At 32.9% G+C, this 20,187-nt stretch overlaps 2 protein-coding genes across 2 annotated transcripts in view; one reads left to right on the plus strand and one right to left on the minus strand.

Annotated features, from left to right (window-relative positions):
* The first annotated feature begins 1,599 nt into the window (after positions 1-1,599).
* Positions 1,600-16,032, plus strand: LOC134233356 (nose resistant to fluoxetine protein 6-like). Its single transcript, XM_062715322.1, has 15 exons — positions 1,600-1,989; positions 3,257-3,423; positions 3,561-3,633; positions 4,860-4,953; positions 5,187-5,395; positions 5,611-5,778; positions 6,005-6,101; positions 6,577-6,684; positions 6,857-7,013; positions 7,329-7,411; positions 12,615-12,743; positions 13,282-13,402; positions 13,723-13,912; positions 14,274-14,416; positions 14,633-16,032. The coding sequence occupies exons 1-15, from the start codon at positions 1,656-1,658 to the stop codon at positions 14,792-14,794; spliced, it is 2,235 nt and encodes a 744-aa protein (XP_062571306.1). The 5' UTR covers positions 1,600-1,655; the 3' UTR covers positions 14,795-16,032.
* A 3,651-nt stretch (positions 16,033-19,683) lies between these two features.
* LOC134233353 (tripartite motif-containing protein 2-like) overlaps positions 19,684-20,187 on the minus strand; it is a 2,125-nt gene continuing 1,621 nt past the window's right edge. Inside the window, exon 2 of the mRNA XM_062715320.1 lies at positions 19,684-20,187. This exon is cut by the window's right edge and continues 354 nt beyond it. Within this exon, the coding sequence (XP_062571304.1) occupies positions 19,726-20,187 (462 nt within the window). The 3' untranslated portion in view covers positions 19,684-19,725.

Raw genomic sequence — 20,187 nt, forward strand, 5'->3', positions numbered from 1 at the left:
ATGATTGCAATGAATTAATAAGCAAATTAGGGCCTTTACCAAAATTGTATACCTGGATCAGGCCCTATGATGGTCATGTATTGGAAAAAGCATTTCATTTTTGAAAATCTCTATAAATCTTAGACATTTATTAGATAGACTACATGTATTTTTATAAAGGTAATAAATATTTGACCATGCAGTTTTACACAAAAATTGCAATTGACTTGGTTCCAGGGTGAGGCTGTAATTCAATTGGTCATTAAATTGAAAATACGTCTTTGAAATTAAAAATCTTTTCTTTTAGAAGACATGTATCTAGTGGGCAGAATGCATGGTTATATTCATCTGACTACAATCATTTCATATCATTCACTCATCTTTGATAGAAAAGGTGCCATGCACAATTTTTGGTTCACTCTGCTCCCTAAATGGAGAGCAGAGTGCATGGACAAATCCATGTTTGTATGCTTATGGCTAATGATAGCTTTGGAATTTTTTTTCAAGGACCTATACAGTCAAAACTCATCACCTCTAACTCAATGTGATTCAGATTAACTGTAGAGATACATAATGTCAGATGGTAAGTATTGAAGGACAATTGTCTGAATTAGATGTTGGGATTACTAAATCAGTTCAACATATCCCTGATATTCAAGATATCAACAAAATAATGTTCAGCTGTGTTTGACAAACTTTTTGTGTAATTACTACAATTTAGCCTGTACAAAAATTGTAATATTCCTGGCCACAAGGTACATGTATGAAAGGGTCCTTCATTGGCAAATGTATTAATACTACATGTATTTGCAATACCATAAGGCCATCTTTTATTAAAATAATGTTTGCTTCCCTCTCCCGACTCATTGGGTCGATCAGTAGAGCTAGGTATATAGGTGGGGTTTTTTCTCAGAAAATCTCAACATATATATGTTGATGGAATGGGAAAATTCAGGAATAAAAAGAAAAATAAAATCCTGGATTGACGGTCAAGCAAAGTTTTGAGTCCAGTCATTTTGAACTAGCTCAGGTCAAGAGAGAGCAACCACACATTTTTAAGATGGTCTAATGGTGGAGGAAAATCCCTCTATAAAAGTTATAAAAAATTATTTCTCTTATTTAAAGAGTCAGTCTCCAGGGTGACACTAATTTGGTCATAAATTAAAAATATTATGCAGTGCATCTTATATCTTGCTGAGCTTTAGGAGGGAAATTATAAATATTATATAATCATATAGCATATCCTTATAAAATTTAAACATTTTTTTTTTTACTTTTAAAAAGTAGTACTATTAAAAGGAGAATAAATTGACTCTATTTAGTTTGTTATTAAAAAAAAACAATAAAAAAAATAGTGTATTTTTTAAAAAATGAATACTTATTTAAAAAAGTTTTCATCTTTATTTTGAATTTCAAGTAAGACAATTTTTAATCTTTTTTCAGAATTTTGTTATGTTGCATTCATTCTATTTAACCAAAAAGGAACAGATCAATTTTCTAACAACCTTAATATTCATTCAGAAAAAAAAAATTTAAGTTCCTACCAGTATTTTCAGTACTTTGATTTACGTTCTTTCTCCTTTCCGGAATATGTTCGTTTTGTTTTTATATTTAGTTAGCAATCTTAAATTTCCGAGTAAAATCAGGTGATTGTGAGCATTACCCATTGCTTTGCAATGTCAGTTACTCAGGTTCTTTCAGACATGTATTCCAAAGTGCTTGTATTTTCTTTTTGTTTATCTGTTGCATTTGCCGAAGATACATCATATTTTGAAATTCTGAATGACGTGCAGTCGAAAATATCACACGTACCGAAGTTGCGAAGTGAAAGCAGTGAGGTGTCCCAGATTTTCACCCAGATCGGGAATCTGCATACTCTCGACTCTTTCGATGTATTATTGAATGAAATTGGAAAAAACATTGGAGCAAAAAACAATATCACACTTTGTATCGATGATTTAACAAGAGTCTTGAATGCTACCAGGCAGGGAGAGGCATGGGGCCTTCAAGGTGAGACTGAGCAGTGAAATTATCAGGTTGGATTACAATCTTTTGATTAATCTATATAAAGAATTCATACCCCCGCCATTCAGATTTGCTACATTGCAAGTAAATGGGACGTATTCTAACTGTGGTGAGGGCTTGTTTCGAGACACAGTTAAATTAGATTGTTCTAACCAGGTCCGGCACAATGTCTTGATTAAGCTATATAGCTTGATTTAGCTATATAGCTTTATTAAGCTATTTGGAATAGCTTGATTAAGCTATTTTATCACACTTTTTTCTCAAATGTTTTATTTTTTCAGCATGTGCAAAAAGTCGGACCTTGTTGCAGTGGAAATATTAAACTTTGAACTCTTCTGAATACAATGCATGTGAAAATCACTCACCAAATTGTGTCTCCTTGAGAGACTTTGTACTCAAATTTTTAAAAGTTTGTGGGGCTTTTGATGAGTGACCACACAGTTATTTCTTGAATGAAATTATAAAGGAGGTCAGTTATAGCCAACAACATAATTGACTGGTAAAAGTTCAACACAATGAGAAGCAATCATACTTATCCACCGGTATCCACGCCTCACCGCACTCAATAGGACACTTTCCACCAGTGCAGTTACCCAAACAATGGAAATTCATCTTTTGCTTAAAAGTATTCAAACAACAGCAATGTTAGAACTTTCTATGATTTAGGTTGTTTTTTTGATAGCCCAAAGTATATGAATAGTCAAATACTTGTGACTTTTTGTTTATTTCTCACTAAAAACGTTTTTGTTAAAAACTGCATATAAATAGCTTTATTAAGCTATTTAAAATAGCTTAATAAAGCTATATAGCTTTAAAAAGCTATATAGCTTAATCAAGACATTGTGCTGGACCTGCTAACTATACACAAAGGTGAAACGTACCTCAATATAGCCACTGCATATGCATAAACTAGTGTATCGCAGGAAATCACTTTCTGCTTGAATGCACACAATACACAGGTAATCAACAAAATAGGGGGTGATGGGGAATCCTCCATGATATCCAATGCAGCTAGTGACGACATAAGGTTGTTTACAAATGACCAAAGCCTCACATTGTGACTCTGTTGTTACACAGGCTTTTAGCAAAGATTTTAAAAGGGGATGTGAGGGACCTCTAAAAAATGAGATAAATTGGACCTTTCTGTACCTTTTTAATTTAATACCATATTACTAGTAATGTACATGTTTCAAACAGTTTTGTTGACGATTTGCTGATGGAATGACAATTAAAATTGAATTTCCTTTTACAGTTTTAGATTCCTTTGGCAAGATTCAACCTGGAATACTTATGGCAAATTTTCACAGTCCAGGATTTTATGATGAATGTAAAAATGTTGGAGAGCAGATTCCACAAAATGTTACATTCATCAGCCAATATTGTTCCCTCAATATCCCAACAAAATTGAGTGGTGCACCAGTAAGCCTAAACAACTATGCTTGTATATCATGATGAAAACTATGTGCATTATATTAAACATAAACATCAATTTACTAAGGTTGTTGGTGGATTGAAAAATAAGGCACTTTCTTATAATGTTGATGTACGTATTTCAGGTGGTGTTTTCATTTGGGCTTTGTGTGTCAGAGAGATGTTCAGAAAGAGATCTTGATGCGCTGATCTATTTAGGTAAGTGTGTTCACTCAACTACTTTAACTACTTTGGGCGTATATATCTTTGTAGAAACATAATGCAACTGGAACAGCAAGACAGAATTCCTCACCTCCTGAATTAAATCTGCAGTACAAGGATTTGTCAAATGTTTGATCAAATAACAAACTAGTTTGTATGATTTACTTCATTAGGTCATTAATAAGGTGTAAGGTAATTATTTTCTTTTATCGCACTTGCAGTTCATAAGAAAATGCAAACAATTCCCTTTATCAATGAAAATCAAATATTCTTTCAATCAGTATAAATTCCTTTCACTGTAAATTCTTTTATATGCTTATTCACAAATTTTCTGCAACAAATTATTAATCATTTATATTCATTTACATAAATAACCATGTCAATTTAAAAATGAGAAAAAAATGACTTATAATTTCTGTGTCATTTAACACAAGGTCACACAGTATTTGATCAAAATATTGAATTTGTTTTCACACCCTGTGCATAATCAAAAAATTATTTATTTTTATATGACAAATTTGAAAGCTACAATTTACCATCTTGGCATTAGTGTTGCAGGTTTAGGATTTTGGAGCAGAATTATCTCCATTAAGGACAGACGAGACGTTCCTCAATCATATATAATTTTTTCCAAGACTTTGTCATTGAACAAATACTACTTTAACATGTTTACTCACAAAATACTGAGGTACCTTACCAGGCATTTGTGCAAGATACCAGAGGATGGCATTTCTTATATAATCCATTTGAGGAAAAAATTAAGTTTGCCAAAATCACATTTTTTGTGTTTCAAATTTTTTAAAACTGTAATTAAAATTTTGTATATTTTTCATACATTATGAAGATATACAAAACAGAAATTTGGGGAACGTATCGTCTGACCTTAAATGTATGATGTGTCTTTAATTTAATTTTCGAATAGCAATTAGTCAGGTTTCAGATGCTGCATTTTTGGCTAATATACATGCATGTATGTTCCAGAAGAATGTCTATAAAGTTTAGGTTTTTTGGGATGCAGGTTATAATTATAGGAGCAGCTTGGGAGGTCTCATTTCTTGGTAACAATTGCCATCTGATGATTTCTAAAACTTGCATGAATGATGTATTTAGGAATACTGTTAGCCAGACTTCATTTAAATGCTCTGTCTAACCTATATTCTTAAATAGCACTGGCTAGCTTGTTTCCTACATTAGACATAATTTTATTTTCAATTCTTTTGCAGCCATGGATTTAATTCCCTTGAATATTTCTTTCCATCCTTATGTGACCTGTCAGAAGAATCATTTAGAGTTTGATTTCAAAGCTGTGGCAGCAATGTATGTATTGAAAAGCTTGTTTATCACTGCATGGACCAAGTTAAATCAAGGGTCAATTGCATAAACTTCTTATTAACCAATAGACCATTAGATTCTAATGAACAGCTATGTTCATATATTGTTTTCAAATTAAAGTCAAATGTATAAATGTTTTCATAATAGCTGAAGAATATTAAATAATTTTAAATAAAATTACATGTATGACAAAGCTTTTTCTTTTTGTCTTTGAACAGGGTATTTGCAGGTTTCTTTGTTCTTTTGATTTTTATTTCAACCCTGTTGGACATTTTGTCCTCCTGGATGGCCAACAATAAAATTTTTGAGACCAAATCAACCAGTGCCAATGGAGAAGTGCTTCATTATGCACACAGGATTGGCACAGAGGAGACTCCACTTCTTGGATCACCCACAACTGAGCTCGCCAAAGTCAATCCAATGTCAGGTACATTTACTTTATGGAGGAAAAAAAATTAATTGCTGAAGAATAATGATTATTTATTTTAAGCTATGGATAATATTTTATTTGTAAAGATGTTTGCAAACAGTAATGTAAATTAAATGTTTTATTTGAGATGGAAAAAAATCCATGTAGGTGTGCTTGAACAAATATGTATATGTTAGACTTACATAATGCTAATAATACAAAACATTTTTCAGGATGTTTAATGAGATTTTTCTTGGCATTTTCTGTGTACTCTAACGGGAAGAAACTTCTGAGTACAAAGAAGACCGCGAGTACCCTAGGTGCCGTCAATGGAGTGCGATTTTTCAGCATGTCCTGGGTCATACTCGGCCATACTTTAGCATTTGGTCTACAAGTTGTTTGTAAGTTTCAGAGTGACACTGTAGTGTTCTTGAGCTAATTCTTTTGTAAACATACAATATATCATAAAAATATTTATGGAAACTGATCTATTTTAATTCACTACTACGCGACAGGTATTTTATTCACAAAGATTCTTCATTTGTTGAGGTAATTGTATGTACACTGTACATCATAATTTATCAGACCACTTGAATTGATTTGGTTTCTTCTTTTTTATTATTTTAGCAAATCTTGGATATATTGTACCAATCCTTTTGAAGAGAAGGTCATATCATGTCATCATAAATGCATTGGTGTCAGTGGATTCATTCTTTCTACTCAGGTGTGTTTTGGAAATGGGAGAAGATAAGTCTACTTTATAGCAAATTAGTATTTAAAAGATTCTTTTGTTTCAATATGTTTTTAATTTGAAAATGTTTTTGATTTAAACTTACTCAATTTAAAAGTGAATTTAATTTATGTCAATTTGGAGATTGGGGGCATATAATAATGTAAAAACAATATAAGACATGCATTTTATAACCAGCTATTATCATGATCATTCTCGACAACTTTAATTCATGATTAGACAGTTTGAAATCCATCCATGGCTGTAAATTTTTGTGACTGCATGAGGAAAATCTTCATATTACCCAGTAAATACAAAATGAGAAATTCTTGTTGGTAAAAGAAAGGATTCCAAATTTGCTCACAGTTTCTTGCACATATTAATAAAAGTTGGTTTGCAGTATTTGGAAAATCAGGCCGTAAAGATACAACCAGATTGTTATAATTTATTTAATTTATTTCATTTGCAGTGGACTTTTAGTTTCATATTTACTTCTGAGAGAACTTAGAAGAAATGAAGGAAAGAAAATCAACTGGGTTGCCTTCATTGCCAAATTTTATTTCCATCGATACTGGAGGTGAGTGTCTGTGATTAGGTTGATTTTGCGTATGTTTAACCTTGATCCAAGGTCATCATAAAATGGTAACAAGGGTTGCAGATGTATGTCATATATCCAATATAAGGTAATCAGGAATGAATTGTATAGAAGTCTTAAACTATGTTTTTAATAACAAACTTATTTGTTTCAGATTAACACCCCCCTTGATGCTCCTGATGTTTGTGTATGTGCCCCTTTTCCAGTATGTGTCAGATGGTCCATTTTGGCCTCAGAATGGGGTGGAGCCAGGACAGTGCAACAAGACATGGTGGCATACCATGCTCTACATCAATAATTTTTATGATGAGGTATTTTAAATTTGCTTATTTTTGTCTCATTAATAGGCAAAATCATCTCAGATGTATTCTCATGGGTTTTAATATTTTCCCATTGAAAAGATAATATATTTTAAAAGTACCATTTTATAGCTACATTAGATCTAATCACATGTATGACAAAGTTGTATACAGCGTATTTTTAATTCTTGTTACATGTTGGTACATTTTTCTTCTTGTATTTGATTAGATATGTTTCAAAAAAGTGAATCCTTGAAAACATTATAAAGATACTCTAGTACACATATATTTTGACTGCCTTTACTCAGTTTTACATTGATATAACAGGAATGTATGGGGTGGACCTGGTATTTAGCCAATGATATGCAGTTTTTTATACTCAGTCCATTTATCATCATACCTCTATACTAGTGAGTATACAAAACATTACCAGTATTTTTTCAAGAGCTTTTTGAGAATTTTCTTTTTTCAGCTTTATGTCATAGAAAAATAAAATACTTTATCAAGTACAAAAAAAGACAAATAAATTGAATGGAGGACATATCTCTTAATCTGTGTTTGAGAATAAGTGACTTACTAGTAGACATATAGTTTTGAAAGGAAACGATATTATTGAGACTGGCTTTACAATACAGCTTATACCTGGGACAGGTTCTCTTCAGTTATTGATTATGTTTGTTCAGGTGGGGGGTAGATTCAGCTGAACTTCAGGTACCTTAAACAGTGAAATGTTAGGTTAGACAGGACACACGTCACATGACTGAATTGACTATGTCAGTGTCACTGTTAATAAAGGTGGTTAACACTGTTGAAATCATCATTATTTGTGCAATTTTTGTTCAACTTGTTAAGCTTAAACATTTGACAGATGTAAAATAATTAGGAGTTTTATATTTTAAAATTGTGAAATTGAGCGATCCACCTCTCTGTTTCTTTACGCTACTGTCTATTACATCAGTAACGTCAAATGTATGATCTCTCAGTGCAGTGAGATCAAGTACACATTGATTATCTGGTAAGACCTAGTAAGTTTAATTACATAGAAACAGATCACAATCAGGCATCGTGATGAATTTTTTGAAGCAGGAATTACAATAATTATTTTTTTTTGACATGTTTAGCAGCAGAAATTCTAAAAGAACTCGGTCCGATTTATGCATAAAATGGCCCTGTAGATATACATGTATCGATTGATTATCACTTGATGTTCCATTTGAAGCATTAAAATAAAATAGAGATTTAGTGCTTTCATGTCCTATTAAAATTTTCTCCTAAAAGTCCAGGTCTTGGAGAACTGGCTCTATAAAATTGCAACGGTCTTGAAATTTAAGGAAAATGGGTATATTTGAGTACTTTCACTAGTTTCAGATAAGAAAAATAATATTAGCGCACTCTCTGATCTAAAAAATAAAACATGTCTTTTAATCCCCAGGAACAGTTCTATCATTTACTACTTGCATATTTTAGATCAGAGGTTGCGCTCTATATTAAATATAGAAAAATAGCTTCAACAATTGGCCAGTTTTGTAGACTTTTTCAGAAAATATAAAATTTATGCATTTTGTGACGTCATTACACATTGACTAGCCATAAAATTACGTCATTTTTAGCTCTACTGGTCAGAGACCAGAAGAGCTTATGCGATAGTAAGGTGTCCGTCGTCCGTCGGTCTGTCTGTCTGTCTGTCTGTCTGTCCGTCTGTCTGTAAACAATTTTTCAAAACGCTACTTCTCCTACAGTTTTGGTCTGATTTTAATATAACTTGGCACACAAGTAGACTACACTAAGATACATAAAATAGTGCATCGGTTTTTGATTTCGATAAACGGTGTTGCCATGGTTACTAAAAATAGAATTTTCTGTGAAATTCCTTTAAAACGCTATTCCTCCTACAGTTTTGGTCTGATTTCAATATAAGTTGGCACACAAGTAAACTACACTAAGATACATAAAACAGTGCATCGGTTTTTTATTTCGATGAATGTTGTTGCCATTGTTACTAAAAATAGAATTCTCTGTGAAATTCCTTTAAAACGCTCTCTTCCTACAGTTTTGGTCTGATATCAATATAACTTGGCACACAAGTAGACTACACTAAGATACAAAAAATAGTGCAACGGTTTTTGATTTCAATAAACAAGGCAAGAATTCTCTGTGTTCTTTAAAACACTACTCCTTCTACACAGCCAATATTACTTTGTAGACTACACTAAGATACATAAAATAGTGCATCGGTTTTTTATTTCGATAAACGGTGTTGCCTTGGTTACTAAAAATAGATTTTTTGGTGAAATTCCTTTAAAACACTACTCCTTCTACAGTTTTGGTCTGATTTCAATATTACTTGGCACACAAGTAGACTACACTAAGATACATAAAGTAGTGCATCGGATTTTGATTTTGATGAACGGTGTTGCCATGGTTACTGTAAATCACTTTTTATTCGCGAGAACTTTATTTTCGCGAGACAGTGTGCTTGCAAAAATTTAATTCTCTCGTATAATAGTATTCCTAAAGATTATATAGAGTAATAGCCATAATTTGTGAAAATTTTGTCTCGCTAATCAAGAGTCAATGACTATCTCGCGAAAAATAAGGTGTCGCGAAAATTTAGTGATCTACAGTACTAAAAATAGAATTTTCTGTGAAATTCCTTTAAAAGGCTACTCATTCTACAGTTTTGGTCTGATGGCAATGGCTTCTTTTCTCATCCTTTGTTATAAGTACAAACCAGTAGAGCTACAGTCTCGACAGAGACTTCTGGTTGATAGATACGTAGGCACCAAGGATCTAAGTGATATTCAGTGCATTGTTAACTGAAACTATGTAGTTTCAGCTTTTCAGAAATTCACAGGGCCAAATAAGGCAAAAGTGAGCCTTGTTCTTCATATTTGATTTCACTTTGTAGATTTTCTTGTACTCAGAAAACGTAAATGTGAAGCGTTTTTACTGAACTATGTCCTCTGTGATAATGAGGTTGGCTTCACCATATGATTTTGCTACAGTTGATTACTTCGAAGATGACTCTCAGTTCAATCATAAATTTTCAAAAATTTATTGACAGAATTTTTTGCCTAACAAGTTTTTTGTTGTCGAAACTGTCAAATTCTCTTTTTTGAATTTTTGATCTTCAAAAATTTTGAATATTTGAAGAGATACTTGTCATTACACATATTTGAAGAGATACTTGTCCTCATACATATTGTTGTTTGTGCTTAAAATTGTCCATAATAGATTCAGTAATGTCCGACCCGTAAACACGAAGAGTCAGACTGTGTGGAGCAATATTTGCATGGAGATATCTCTTAAATAAATATAGAAATCTGGTGAAAGAATTGCTTTGAAATATGTAGGACATAATAGATAAAAAATATACAAAATATGAAAATAATTCATTGACTAGATTTTTTTCAGCTCAAGGTCCTGTTCCTCCTTAAACACCTAAGTTATGTTGAAGTGAGTTGGGGGTATTAATCATATCATATACATGTATTTTAGTTTATTTACTTCCTATAAATATATTTTGTCATTTATTTCTTCTACAAATTCATTATAAACTTTCAACTGTTAATCTTTATTTGTAGATACAAGGAAAAAACACATTTTCACTTTCAATATCATTAATCCTTGGGAAAATTTTTATGTCCCCTCCTGATTTTTAGCTCTACTGGTCAGAGACCAGAAGAGCTTATGCGATAGTAAGGTGTCCGTCGTCCGTCCGTCTGTCTGTAAACAATTTTTCAAAATGCTACTCCTCCTACAGCTTTGGTCTAATTTTATTATAACTTGGCACACAAGTAGACTACATTAAGATACATAAAAGAATGCATCGGTTTTTGATTTCGATGAACGGTGTTGCCATGGTTACTAAAAATAGAATTTTCTGTGAAATTTCTTTAAAATGCTACTCCTCCTACAGTTTTGGACTGATTTCAATATTACTTGGCACACAAGTAGACTACACTAAGATACATAAAATAGTGCATCGGTTTTTGATTTCAATGAATGGTGTTGCCATGGTTACTAAAAATAGAATTTTCTGTGAAATACCTTTAAAATGCTACTCCTCCTACAGTTTTGATCTGATTTCAATATTACTTGGCACACAAGTAGACTACACTAAGATACATAAAATAGTGCATCGGTTTTTGATTTTTATGAACAATGTTGCCATGGTTGCTAAAAATATAATTTTCTGTGAAATTCCTTTAAAATGCCTCCTACAGTTTTGGTCTGATTTCAATATAACTTGGCACACAAGTAGACTACACGAAGATACATAAATTAGTGCATTGGATTTTGATTTCAATGAATGGTGTTGCCATGGTTACTAAAAATAGAATTTTCTGTGAAATTCCTTTAAAACGCTACTCCTCCTACAATTTTGGTCTTATATCAATATAACTTGGCATACAAGTATAGACTACACTAAGATACATAAATTAGTGCATTGGTTTTTTATTTCGATGAAAAGTGTTGCCATTGTTAATAAAAATAGAAATGTCTGTGAAATTCCTTTAAAACGCTTTTCTCATCCTTTGTTATAAGTACAAACCAGTAGAGCTACAGTCTCGACAGAGACTTCTGGTTCATTTTTGTATGACATGAGTGTGTATCAAGATCTGACTTCAGCAAAGTCATTTTTATAATTTTTGTATACATTAATTTTTAAGCGAAAGGCAGGGAAATCCATAATTTCTATCATGGGAATAGCTTGTACATGTAATTGAAAAAATTTATTATAAGTTTGCTATTGATCTAAAGATGTGCTTTGACCTTGATGAAAAGTCATGATCATAAGTTCAAATTTACTTGTGGAAAATATATAAATTTGTATCAAGTCCATAACCTTGTAAAAGATAAGATAATTATAGACAGACACAAAAATTCATTATGATCTGAAGATGTGTATGCCCTAGATTCAAAGGTCTTTTGGGTGAGTTCAAGGTCATTGGCAGTAAAGTATATCAATTTTATCTGCTCAAATCTATCTTTGGAGAAACATTGCAAGTTCATAGTTCACACAAAGATTACTTAGAATCCAAAGACCTTGACCCCAGTTTATTTGGATAAGCCCTGGGTCATTTGTAAAAAGCATTAAAAGTTTAAAAAGTTTAACATTTTTTTTCATAAGGATGCAATTTTAGAACTTCATAGTTTTGTGTATGGCCTGAATTTCCTACATTGGAAGGGGGGGGGGGGTATTATGTTTGGCCCTCCCCCATCTTATCTAGTACCAGTATCCTTAGCTATGTTAGTTTATCAAGTCAAAGTTACATGCATCTTGGGTTGCCTATGATTTGATCTTGTGTCAATAAATATTCTGTTACATTTATAGTAATTAACTTGTAATCTTATCATTAGCATGCTTCAGTTTACTCAGTATTGCATTCGTTGTTATGTGATTGTTACATTTATTATATCATTGACTTGTACAGTGTATATGTATTTATCTATTATAAGTAGACTAGTACTAAAAATTTGAAAATTTGATTCATGTTAGTCACTATAATAAATTGTACATTATACATGTGAGTATAAGAAAACATAAAAAGGAAGAAAATCTCAGACATTTTTTTATACAGTGATGGTGATTACATTGTTTATCTACAGTTCTAAGTGGATTGGGGGAATGATAGGAACATCTCTCCTGTTTGGTAGCTGGGTTGCCACAGGAATTATTTCTAACTACTACCAACTACCAGCTTCCATGCTAGAGCAGCTAACACATCCACAATCAATGTATGTATCATCTGAATTCTTTAGTTAATTTTTATTAATTATTTTTCCCTGTAATTTTTGGTTTAATCACAATAAAATTATCAAGTAATTTACAAAAAAAAACCATCCTGCAGAAATTTAAGTTAACAACTCCTTACTGTTGCAGTAATACATTCAAATTCAGGATGCCTAAAATTTGCTCTAATTTTCAGTGCATTTACAATGAAAATATCAAAATACCGTATAACTGGAAATTTTAGCGAGACACAAATTCAGCAATTTGTCCTTAAGAACTGGTCATTTATTTTTAGGGAAATGTTATTTTAGCGATTTTTAAATGGACACTAAAGAAGGTATTACAAATAATACGCTATTAATTTTTAGCGATATTCAATTTTAGCGATCTCGGCACCCTCGCTAATAATGCCAAAATAAAATCCTCGCTAAAAATTCTACTTATATGGTATCCTAGATATACATGTACAGTAGAGAAGTTCAGTAAACATTACATGTATTTCTTCATCAAAACATGCAACATTAATTTATTTTCCTGTTCTAGGCAGAGTGACTACTTCAATATTTATTATGTCAAACCATACTGCAGAATAGGTCCCTACATTGTAGGGATATTGTTTGGTTATTTATTGTACAAAACAGACTGCAAACTGAAGATAAACAAGGTATTTTCACATAACTAATTTTGTAAAGCTGATCTATAATATCCAAAGAACCTTTCATAAATGAACACTAGTGTTGGTCTGGAATGTCCATTGTCTCACTAATTCCAAGCACAGCAAATATCACCAATGTAATACATATATATGAATTGAGAATGGGTTTTTTTTCTCACAGACACAATTTTTTTGTTTGAAAAGCATTCACTGTTAAGAAACTGAAAACCATAAAAGTGCTTCAACATGTCTTGGAATGCTCGTTTTTTAAGTCACAGGTGGTATATCGTTGATCTTTAATTTTGTTCAATATTTACATGTTGTTGTAGGTGCTGAATTTGTTTATATGGATGGTAGCTGCTACTCTAGCCTGTCTTGTAGTGTATGGATTGTATGATGAGCTGAATGGTTACATACAAATGTCACAGGGTGTAAAAGATCTCTACAACACAACACACCGCACTGTGTGGGGGGCCTGTGTAGGATGGGTTATCTTCTCTTGTGCTACCGGAAATGGAGGTAAGGTTTGGTGTTGTAATGTTTCTGCTTATTAATAAATTTATTGATCTGTCATTTAAAGGCTTACATGAAATGTGAAGATAAAAAAAGAGTAATCTTACTCAAATTAGTTCAATAAAACCATTCAAATTGTAACTTTCTGTAGATGGTTTAAGGAGTAAAAAGTTTATTGGTTTATTGGAATTTGATTTTCTGGTTGTTGAAGTGTTATTGGAAAAATTAAATCTCACAGAAGACGGGGTATCACAGGCATCTTCATACAACCCCCCCCCCCCCAAAAAAAATAATAATAAACCCTGATGAAAATTACTGATTGCATAGAGCATTGTGCTCTCTTCTTTTAAACCATAACCTTTTTCAGGATTTATCAACACATTGCTGTCCTGGAGTTTCTTCTCACCTTTGGCTCGCCTGACCTACTTTGCATATCTGGTACATCCGATCCTTATAATTGGATATTACTTCAGTCTAAGGTCTACATTTTATATGGATGATGCTACCCTGGTAAGTACATGTAACTTAAACTTATATTTAGAGATGAATTAACCAATCAGGAGGCAATCTCACCTACATGTATAATAATAAGATCATGCAAATTGTATTTAAATTAATTAGCACTACTTTCCCCCTGCATAGGTCCTAAAAAGTAATATATAGCTTAAATGACATATGTTTAAACATGATTTAATAGTTGTACAATGTGTTTTAAAATTTCCCTAGGCTGTCCTGTTTGTGGCTGTTTTGGTATTTACCTACATGGCCGCCTTTATCCTGTCTCTGGCGTTCGAGGCCCCAATGCTTGGTCTGGAAAAAATTATATTTAATCGAGATTCACCGCAGGAGGAGAAAAAGGCAACATCTGATTCAAAACACAAGGAATGAAAATGGCACATTCCTTAAAACTGTACAAACCTCTATTTATCCACCAATTATACATCATCATCATATTCACCTGATTTTTTTTCAGGTTATATTCAACATTCTGTGAAATTGATTACTGGCAATTAGTTTTTATCACTGAAGAGATTTTTCTATAAATACAATTCAAAATAAATGGCTTGCAGTGATTATTATTCAAGAGTAAAAGTTGGTCGTGAAATTTGTGGATATTTCCCACACAAGAATAAAAGTTTACATCCTGTGGAACTATCAATCGGTAGCTTTTATGATTGATTTGTAATTCCTCTACAAATTTTTGTGCCATTATAGAACTACCTTTCTTGTACCATTAGTCAATTTCTTTGTATATCTCATCTATATTAAATCATTCTTTTTGTTTTTAGTATTGTCTTTAATTTTGTTCATTTTTAAATTAACCAGAAAACTTTTTTAAAAAGATTAAAAAGGAAACAAGTTGCATATATGTTTGCTTAAAATATTTTTGTCAATTCTTTGATAATTTTTAGTACCGGTGAGTTCATTCTTGTTGTATCTGTGATGTGAATACATTCATTCCATTATTGACTCAGAGATGTGTAGCTTGCTTTATTATATACATGCACTCTAATTTTTCCTCTTTTAATGTCTGTGATACAGAATATAGACTTGTTTTAGAAATACATATATATATTTGTTTTTACCGTGCCAAATTTTCATAAAATAAGAAATAGACATTCAGCAATTACAAACTAAACCATAGACATATAATTATTTTATTTCAAATTGATACTTTATTTTGATGTAGGACCTTTTTTGTTTTGTTCATTTGTCTGTCAACATTTTTATTCTGAACTACAGAATCTCTTCATATTTTACTTAGATTTTAAGCAAATGAAGAAAAGTAAGTAAATCTCTCTGTGTAAGATTTTATTTTGAGTTGTAAATTTTTTATTTCTTTATTAATTGAATTCTCAATCACTGGAATGATCTGCCTCATATATATATTGTATGTAAAAATTTTTAAAGGATGTACACAAGTATAAAACGGCTGTGTGATGCATATTTTTCATATTTAGTATATTGATTTATGACTATTCACTATTGTGCTCTGTGAATTTTGTATTGTTCAGATGTACCTGTAAGTCTGGTTGTAAATGATTGTGATTCTAAAATACATGAGGATTAATTATACAATTTTTTTTTACTTTTATAACCATCTGCACTTTGCAGTTTGACTTGAAGATAAAGGAACTTAAGGTTTATTGATACTATGATAAGAGAGATAACTCTTAGTGTGATAAATTTATTCTCTATTATTCCTAAATAAATTTATCAAAATAAAATCTCTTTTTGATCAATTATTTCCCACTATATTATGCCAACTTCTTTTGCATTTAACTGATAAAGTCCATTTTGTTTTGAAAATCATTAGCATCAAAGCAACATTTTATGAGAGAAATTGTGGGTTTTTTTGTTTTGAGGGATTATGACCTAGCTATCCGTTTTCGTCTGTCGTCTGTCGTGTGTTTACATTTGAACATTTTCAGCTTCTGCTCTGAAACCCAGAAATTTCAACCAAATTTGGTTTTGTATGAATACCATATACAAAAAGGAAAAGATATGCTACAGGACTTTTTTTAAAAGATGGATAAAGGAAAAGCAAGACGTGTTTGTAAAACATTGATGCCCCCATATGACAAGGGTTGAATTTTCTCAAATGTCAAAATCCAAGGGTCAAGGTCAAAATATCAAAATTGTTGATACCCCAAAAACGGTCTTGTCACAAGGAATATACCTGCGAAATATAAAAGCCCTGACAGCAACTGTTCTAAAGTTATGGTCAAAGTTAGTTGTTGTTTTTTTAACTGGGTCAAACTCTAAGGTTAAGGTCAAATGATTTAAATAAAAGCCTGGCCACGATGAATACACTTGGAATATGAAATTAAAAGTCCTAGTACCAGCTGTTCAAAAGGTATGAGCAAGGTAAAAGTGTTATTCTTTTTGGTAAAACTGGGTCAAACCCCAATTAAGGTCAAGTTATGAGCAAGATTAAAGCGAAAGACAGACGGACAGACAGGGCAAAAATTATAGACATGTCCTACTGAAACTTCGATTACAGGGGCATAAAAATTACTAATTAATTTTACTTTTTGATATAACTATACACTTTAATAGTAGCATTCCCACCGCCAATCCACAAATATCCATTTTCATCCACGGCAACCGAGGTTGGAGCAAATATTCCGTCCTTTTCAGAAAGCAATAATCGTAGAAAGCGACCAGAGTGATCTAATAAATGAACAGAATTACTGGAATAGTCAGTAACAATCACGTGACCAAAGCTGTCATACGTAATACCACGTGGATCGAAGGGGCGCATCTCGGATGATGATCCTAGCCCTGATTCTCTGCTATGAGCAGTTGCTGTTCTGGTGGCAGATCGGCGGAAAGCTGACAAGGGACCCCTTGACCTGGAGTCAGCGACCACCGAGGAAGCTGAATGTCCTGTTGACGCGCTGATTGGTCGTACAGCGGAGTGTCCAGAAGGTTCTTGCTGACCATAGTATATGGCATTTATTTTTCCCGTGTTGTTGAATATAATGACACTATGGTTCAGATTGTCAGAGACAATAAAATTCCCACTCTCACCGATGGCTACTCGTATTGGATAAAGAAACATATCTCCCCCTTCTCCGAAAACTGTTACCTTATCACCATCGTAAGATAAAACGGCAACGGTGTTGACATGAGAATTGGCATATTCAAAGTAGGTTTTCGACTGGGAACAACACACGACAAGTTGGCCCTGCGGCGTTACTGCAATCCCCCGAGGATAAGTGTCTAATAAGACAGTTTCAATAATGTTCATTTCTGGATTTAACTTTCTTATGCATTTCTCATTTCTGCAGCTTATATAGATATTTCCATGCTTATCTGTAGTAATGAAATCAATATCACTCCCTAGAGAGAATGTTTTCACTTTCTCTCCCGCTCTGTTCACAATGTACAAGTCTGAGGTCCAACCATACGTTACCAAAGCCTCACCGTTTTGAATTGGGCATATGGAATTTATGACATCATCTGCATCATCCACCCTAAAAGAGTTGACCTCAAATAAAGATATGTACCCTGGGGTTCCAACGCGACTTGCCAACATCCCAAAACAACCTTCTAAATCTTCATCAGCCAGCACACTCGGAATATATTCAATGTTCAACTTGTTTGGGCGAAACTTTGTGTTGTGCTGTAATTGAATATTCTTCAGACGTGTCATCAGGTTTTCCTTTGCTTTTACAATTTCCGTGTCAGATCCGCACTCTATGATCTGATTGGCAACCTTAAGGCGCGACTTGTTAGATGTGATGGCTTTATCCAACATTACTAGCTTCTTGTCAATGTATGAATCTTCCGCAGAAATTTCGTCTTCTACAAATGCTGTCAGTTGTTTTGATACTTCATCAACAAGATTGTGAACCTTTTGTGTTTGATTCGATATTCTTTCAGTGATGTCAAATCTAATCTTCTCAACTTCTGACTTATACTCGGAGAATTCGTTCCTTTGCTCCTTTAACTCGACTAATCCAGCTTCAGCAAGTTTAAAAAGGGATTTCAGTTCATCTCTTGATTGTAATGCAACATCAGCAAGATCAGATGTATTGTGGGTATTGTGTAACGTTAACCGACAACGAATACAGATGGGTAGTAAACATTCATTGCAGTAGAAGCTCATTTCGTCGCTTTGGTGTTTTAAGCAAAACGCCTTTGATGTCAAAAACACTCTACCTTCAGGGTCGCTCATGTCTGCCAGATGGTGATCGTGAGTTGATTTTATCTTTAGATGAATTTTGCTGCACCTTGAACATAAGTTTTGTTCACATTCAATGCAACGGTTGATGGCTGGTTGGACATCTTCACATATGTCGCAGTTGGGTTGCTGAAAGACAGATACTGATTGTTTTGCCGTCAGGTGAATGTTTGGCTCAAATTCACAGTTGGAAGGGATGGATATTCGCTCGTTGCAAAGTGGACACTTAAATATTCCATTATATTTATTTTCTTCAATGTAAATTTTTAAACATTTGTAGCAGAAACTATCAAAGCAAGGCAGTATTCTTGGTTCGGTGTAACATTTGTTGCAGATTCCACATAGCTCCATTGTTTCTTTTACGAAAGTTGAACATGCCATATTACTTTCACTTTGAAACAGGTTTTATTGCATTGCTGACAATGTTTAAAAAACTACAAACATTGTCAATTATCGCTATATTGTATGGTGATAAAATTTTACTTTTGTAATTGTAATCGAACCAATACACAAATGTGAATTGTTGCAGAAAGATTTGCAATTTCTTTTAAAGTATTTAGAGGTCAAGCATTGTCAATTATCGCTATATTGTGTGAAGATAAAATTTTAATTTTTGTAATCGAGCCAATACACAAATGTGAATTGATGCAGAAAGACTTGCTCTTTCTTTTTAAAAAAGAATTTAGAGGTTCATTCAATAAGACATATTCATGCAATCCTGGTTTAAAACAATAAAAAGAGGAAAAAAAAGACGGTCTTTGTTCAATATTGGCTATTTACCAAATTTCAATTTCGTCTATTTTATCTGGCGGTGGAATCGCTCTAAAATTTTCATTAAATGATTTTTTAAAATGCAAAGTGAATGACTGTATTTCTTAAGCTATAATATCGATAAGTAAAGTATGCAAATATCTTAAATGTGGGTTTTATTGTTAAATAACTAGTATAATAAATACAAGATCACAGCACAAATAAATATTATTTGCAGTACTACAAAACAACCAGAAGCAAATAATTAAACTACATTTATATTGAGTTTCATGAACACTCTCCCGATTCCCTTAAATAAAACCTGCATGCACGATTCCCTTAAATATGTCAAATTGTTCCAGGCATTCTAGCTCAAACATCAAAAATGAGCACAATGAAAAATCTTGACAGTTGCATCTCGGCATCCTACCCACAAGTTATTTTTGGAGTCGATGGCAACGGAATATGGGCCGTAAATTTCATCCTTTGTTGTCAAAAGAAGACGAACAAATTTCCCGGTGTGATCCAGTAGATGTACAGCGTCATTGGCATTGTCAGTGACGTAAATGAAACCGCGGGAATCACACGTGACACCCCTCGGTTCAAATGGGCTCCGCAAGTTTTCCGTTTCTGTTCCGGTGTAGGAAAACTTGATGTAACCATCTTGACGATGAATGGTGATTCGGCGCTTTTGGCAATCAGAAACGACTACATCACCGGTAATGTTGCAAACAACTCGGAGAGGGTAGAGGAATTCACTGGAGGGATCGCCGAATTCCCCAAGAAGACTCCCATCCAACGAGTAACGAAGAACCTTGTTCCTATGACCGTCCTTGTAGTC

The sequence above is a fragment of the Saccostrea cucullata genome, unplaced genomic scaffold (genome assembly GCF_032062105.1).
Source record: "Saccostrea cucullata isolate Sc308-1 unplaced genomic scaffold, CSIRO_AGI_Scuc_v1 ctg636, whole genome shotgun sequence".
Classification (NCBI taxonomy): domain Eukaryota; kingdom Metazoa; phylum Mollusca; class Bivalvia; order Ostreida; family Ostreidae; genus Saccostrea; species Saccostrea cuccullata.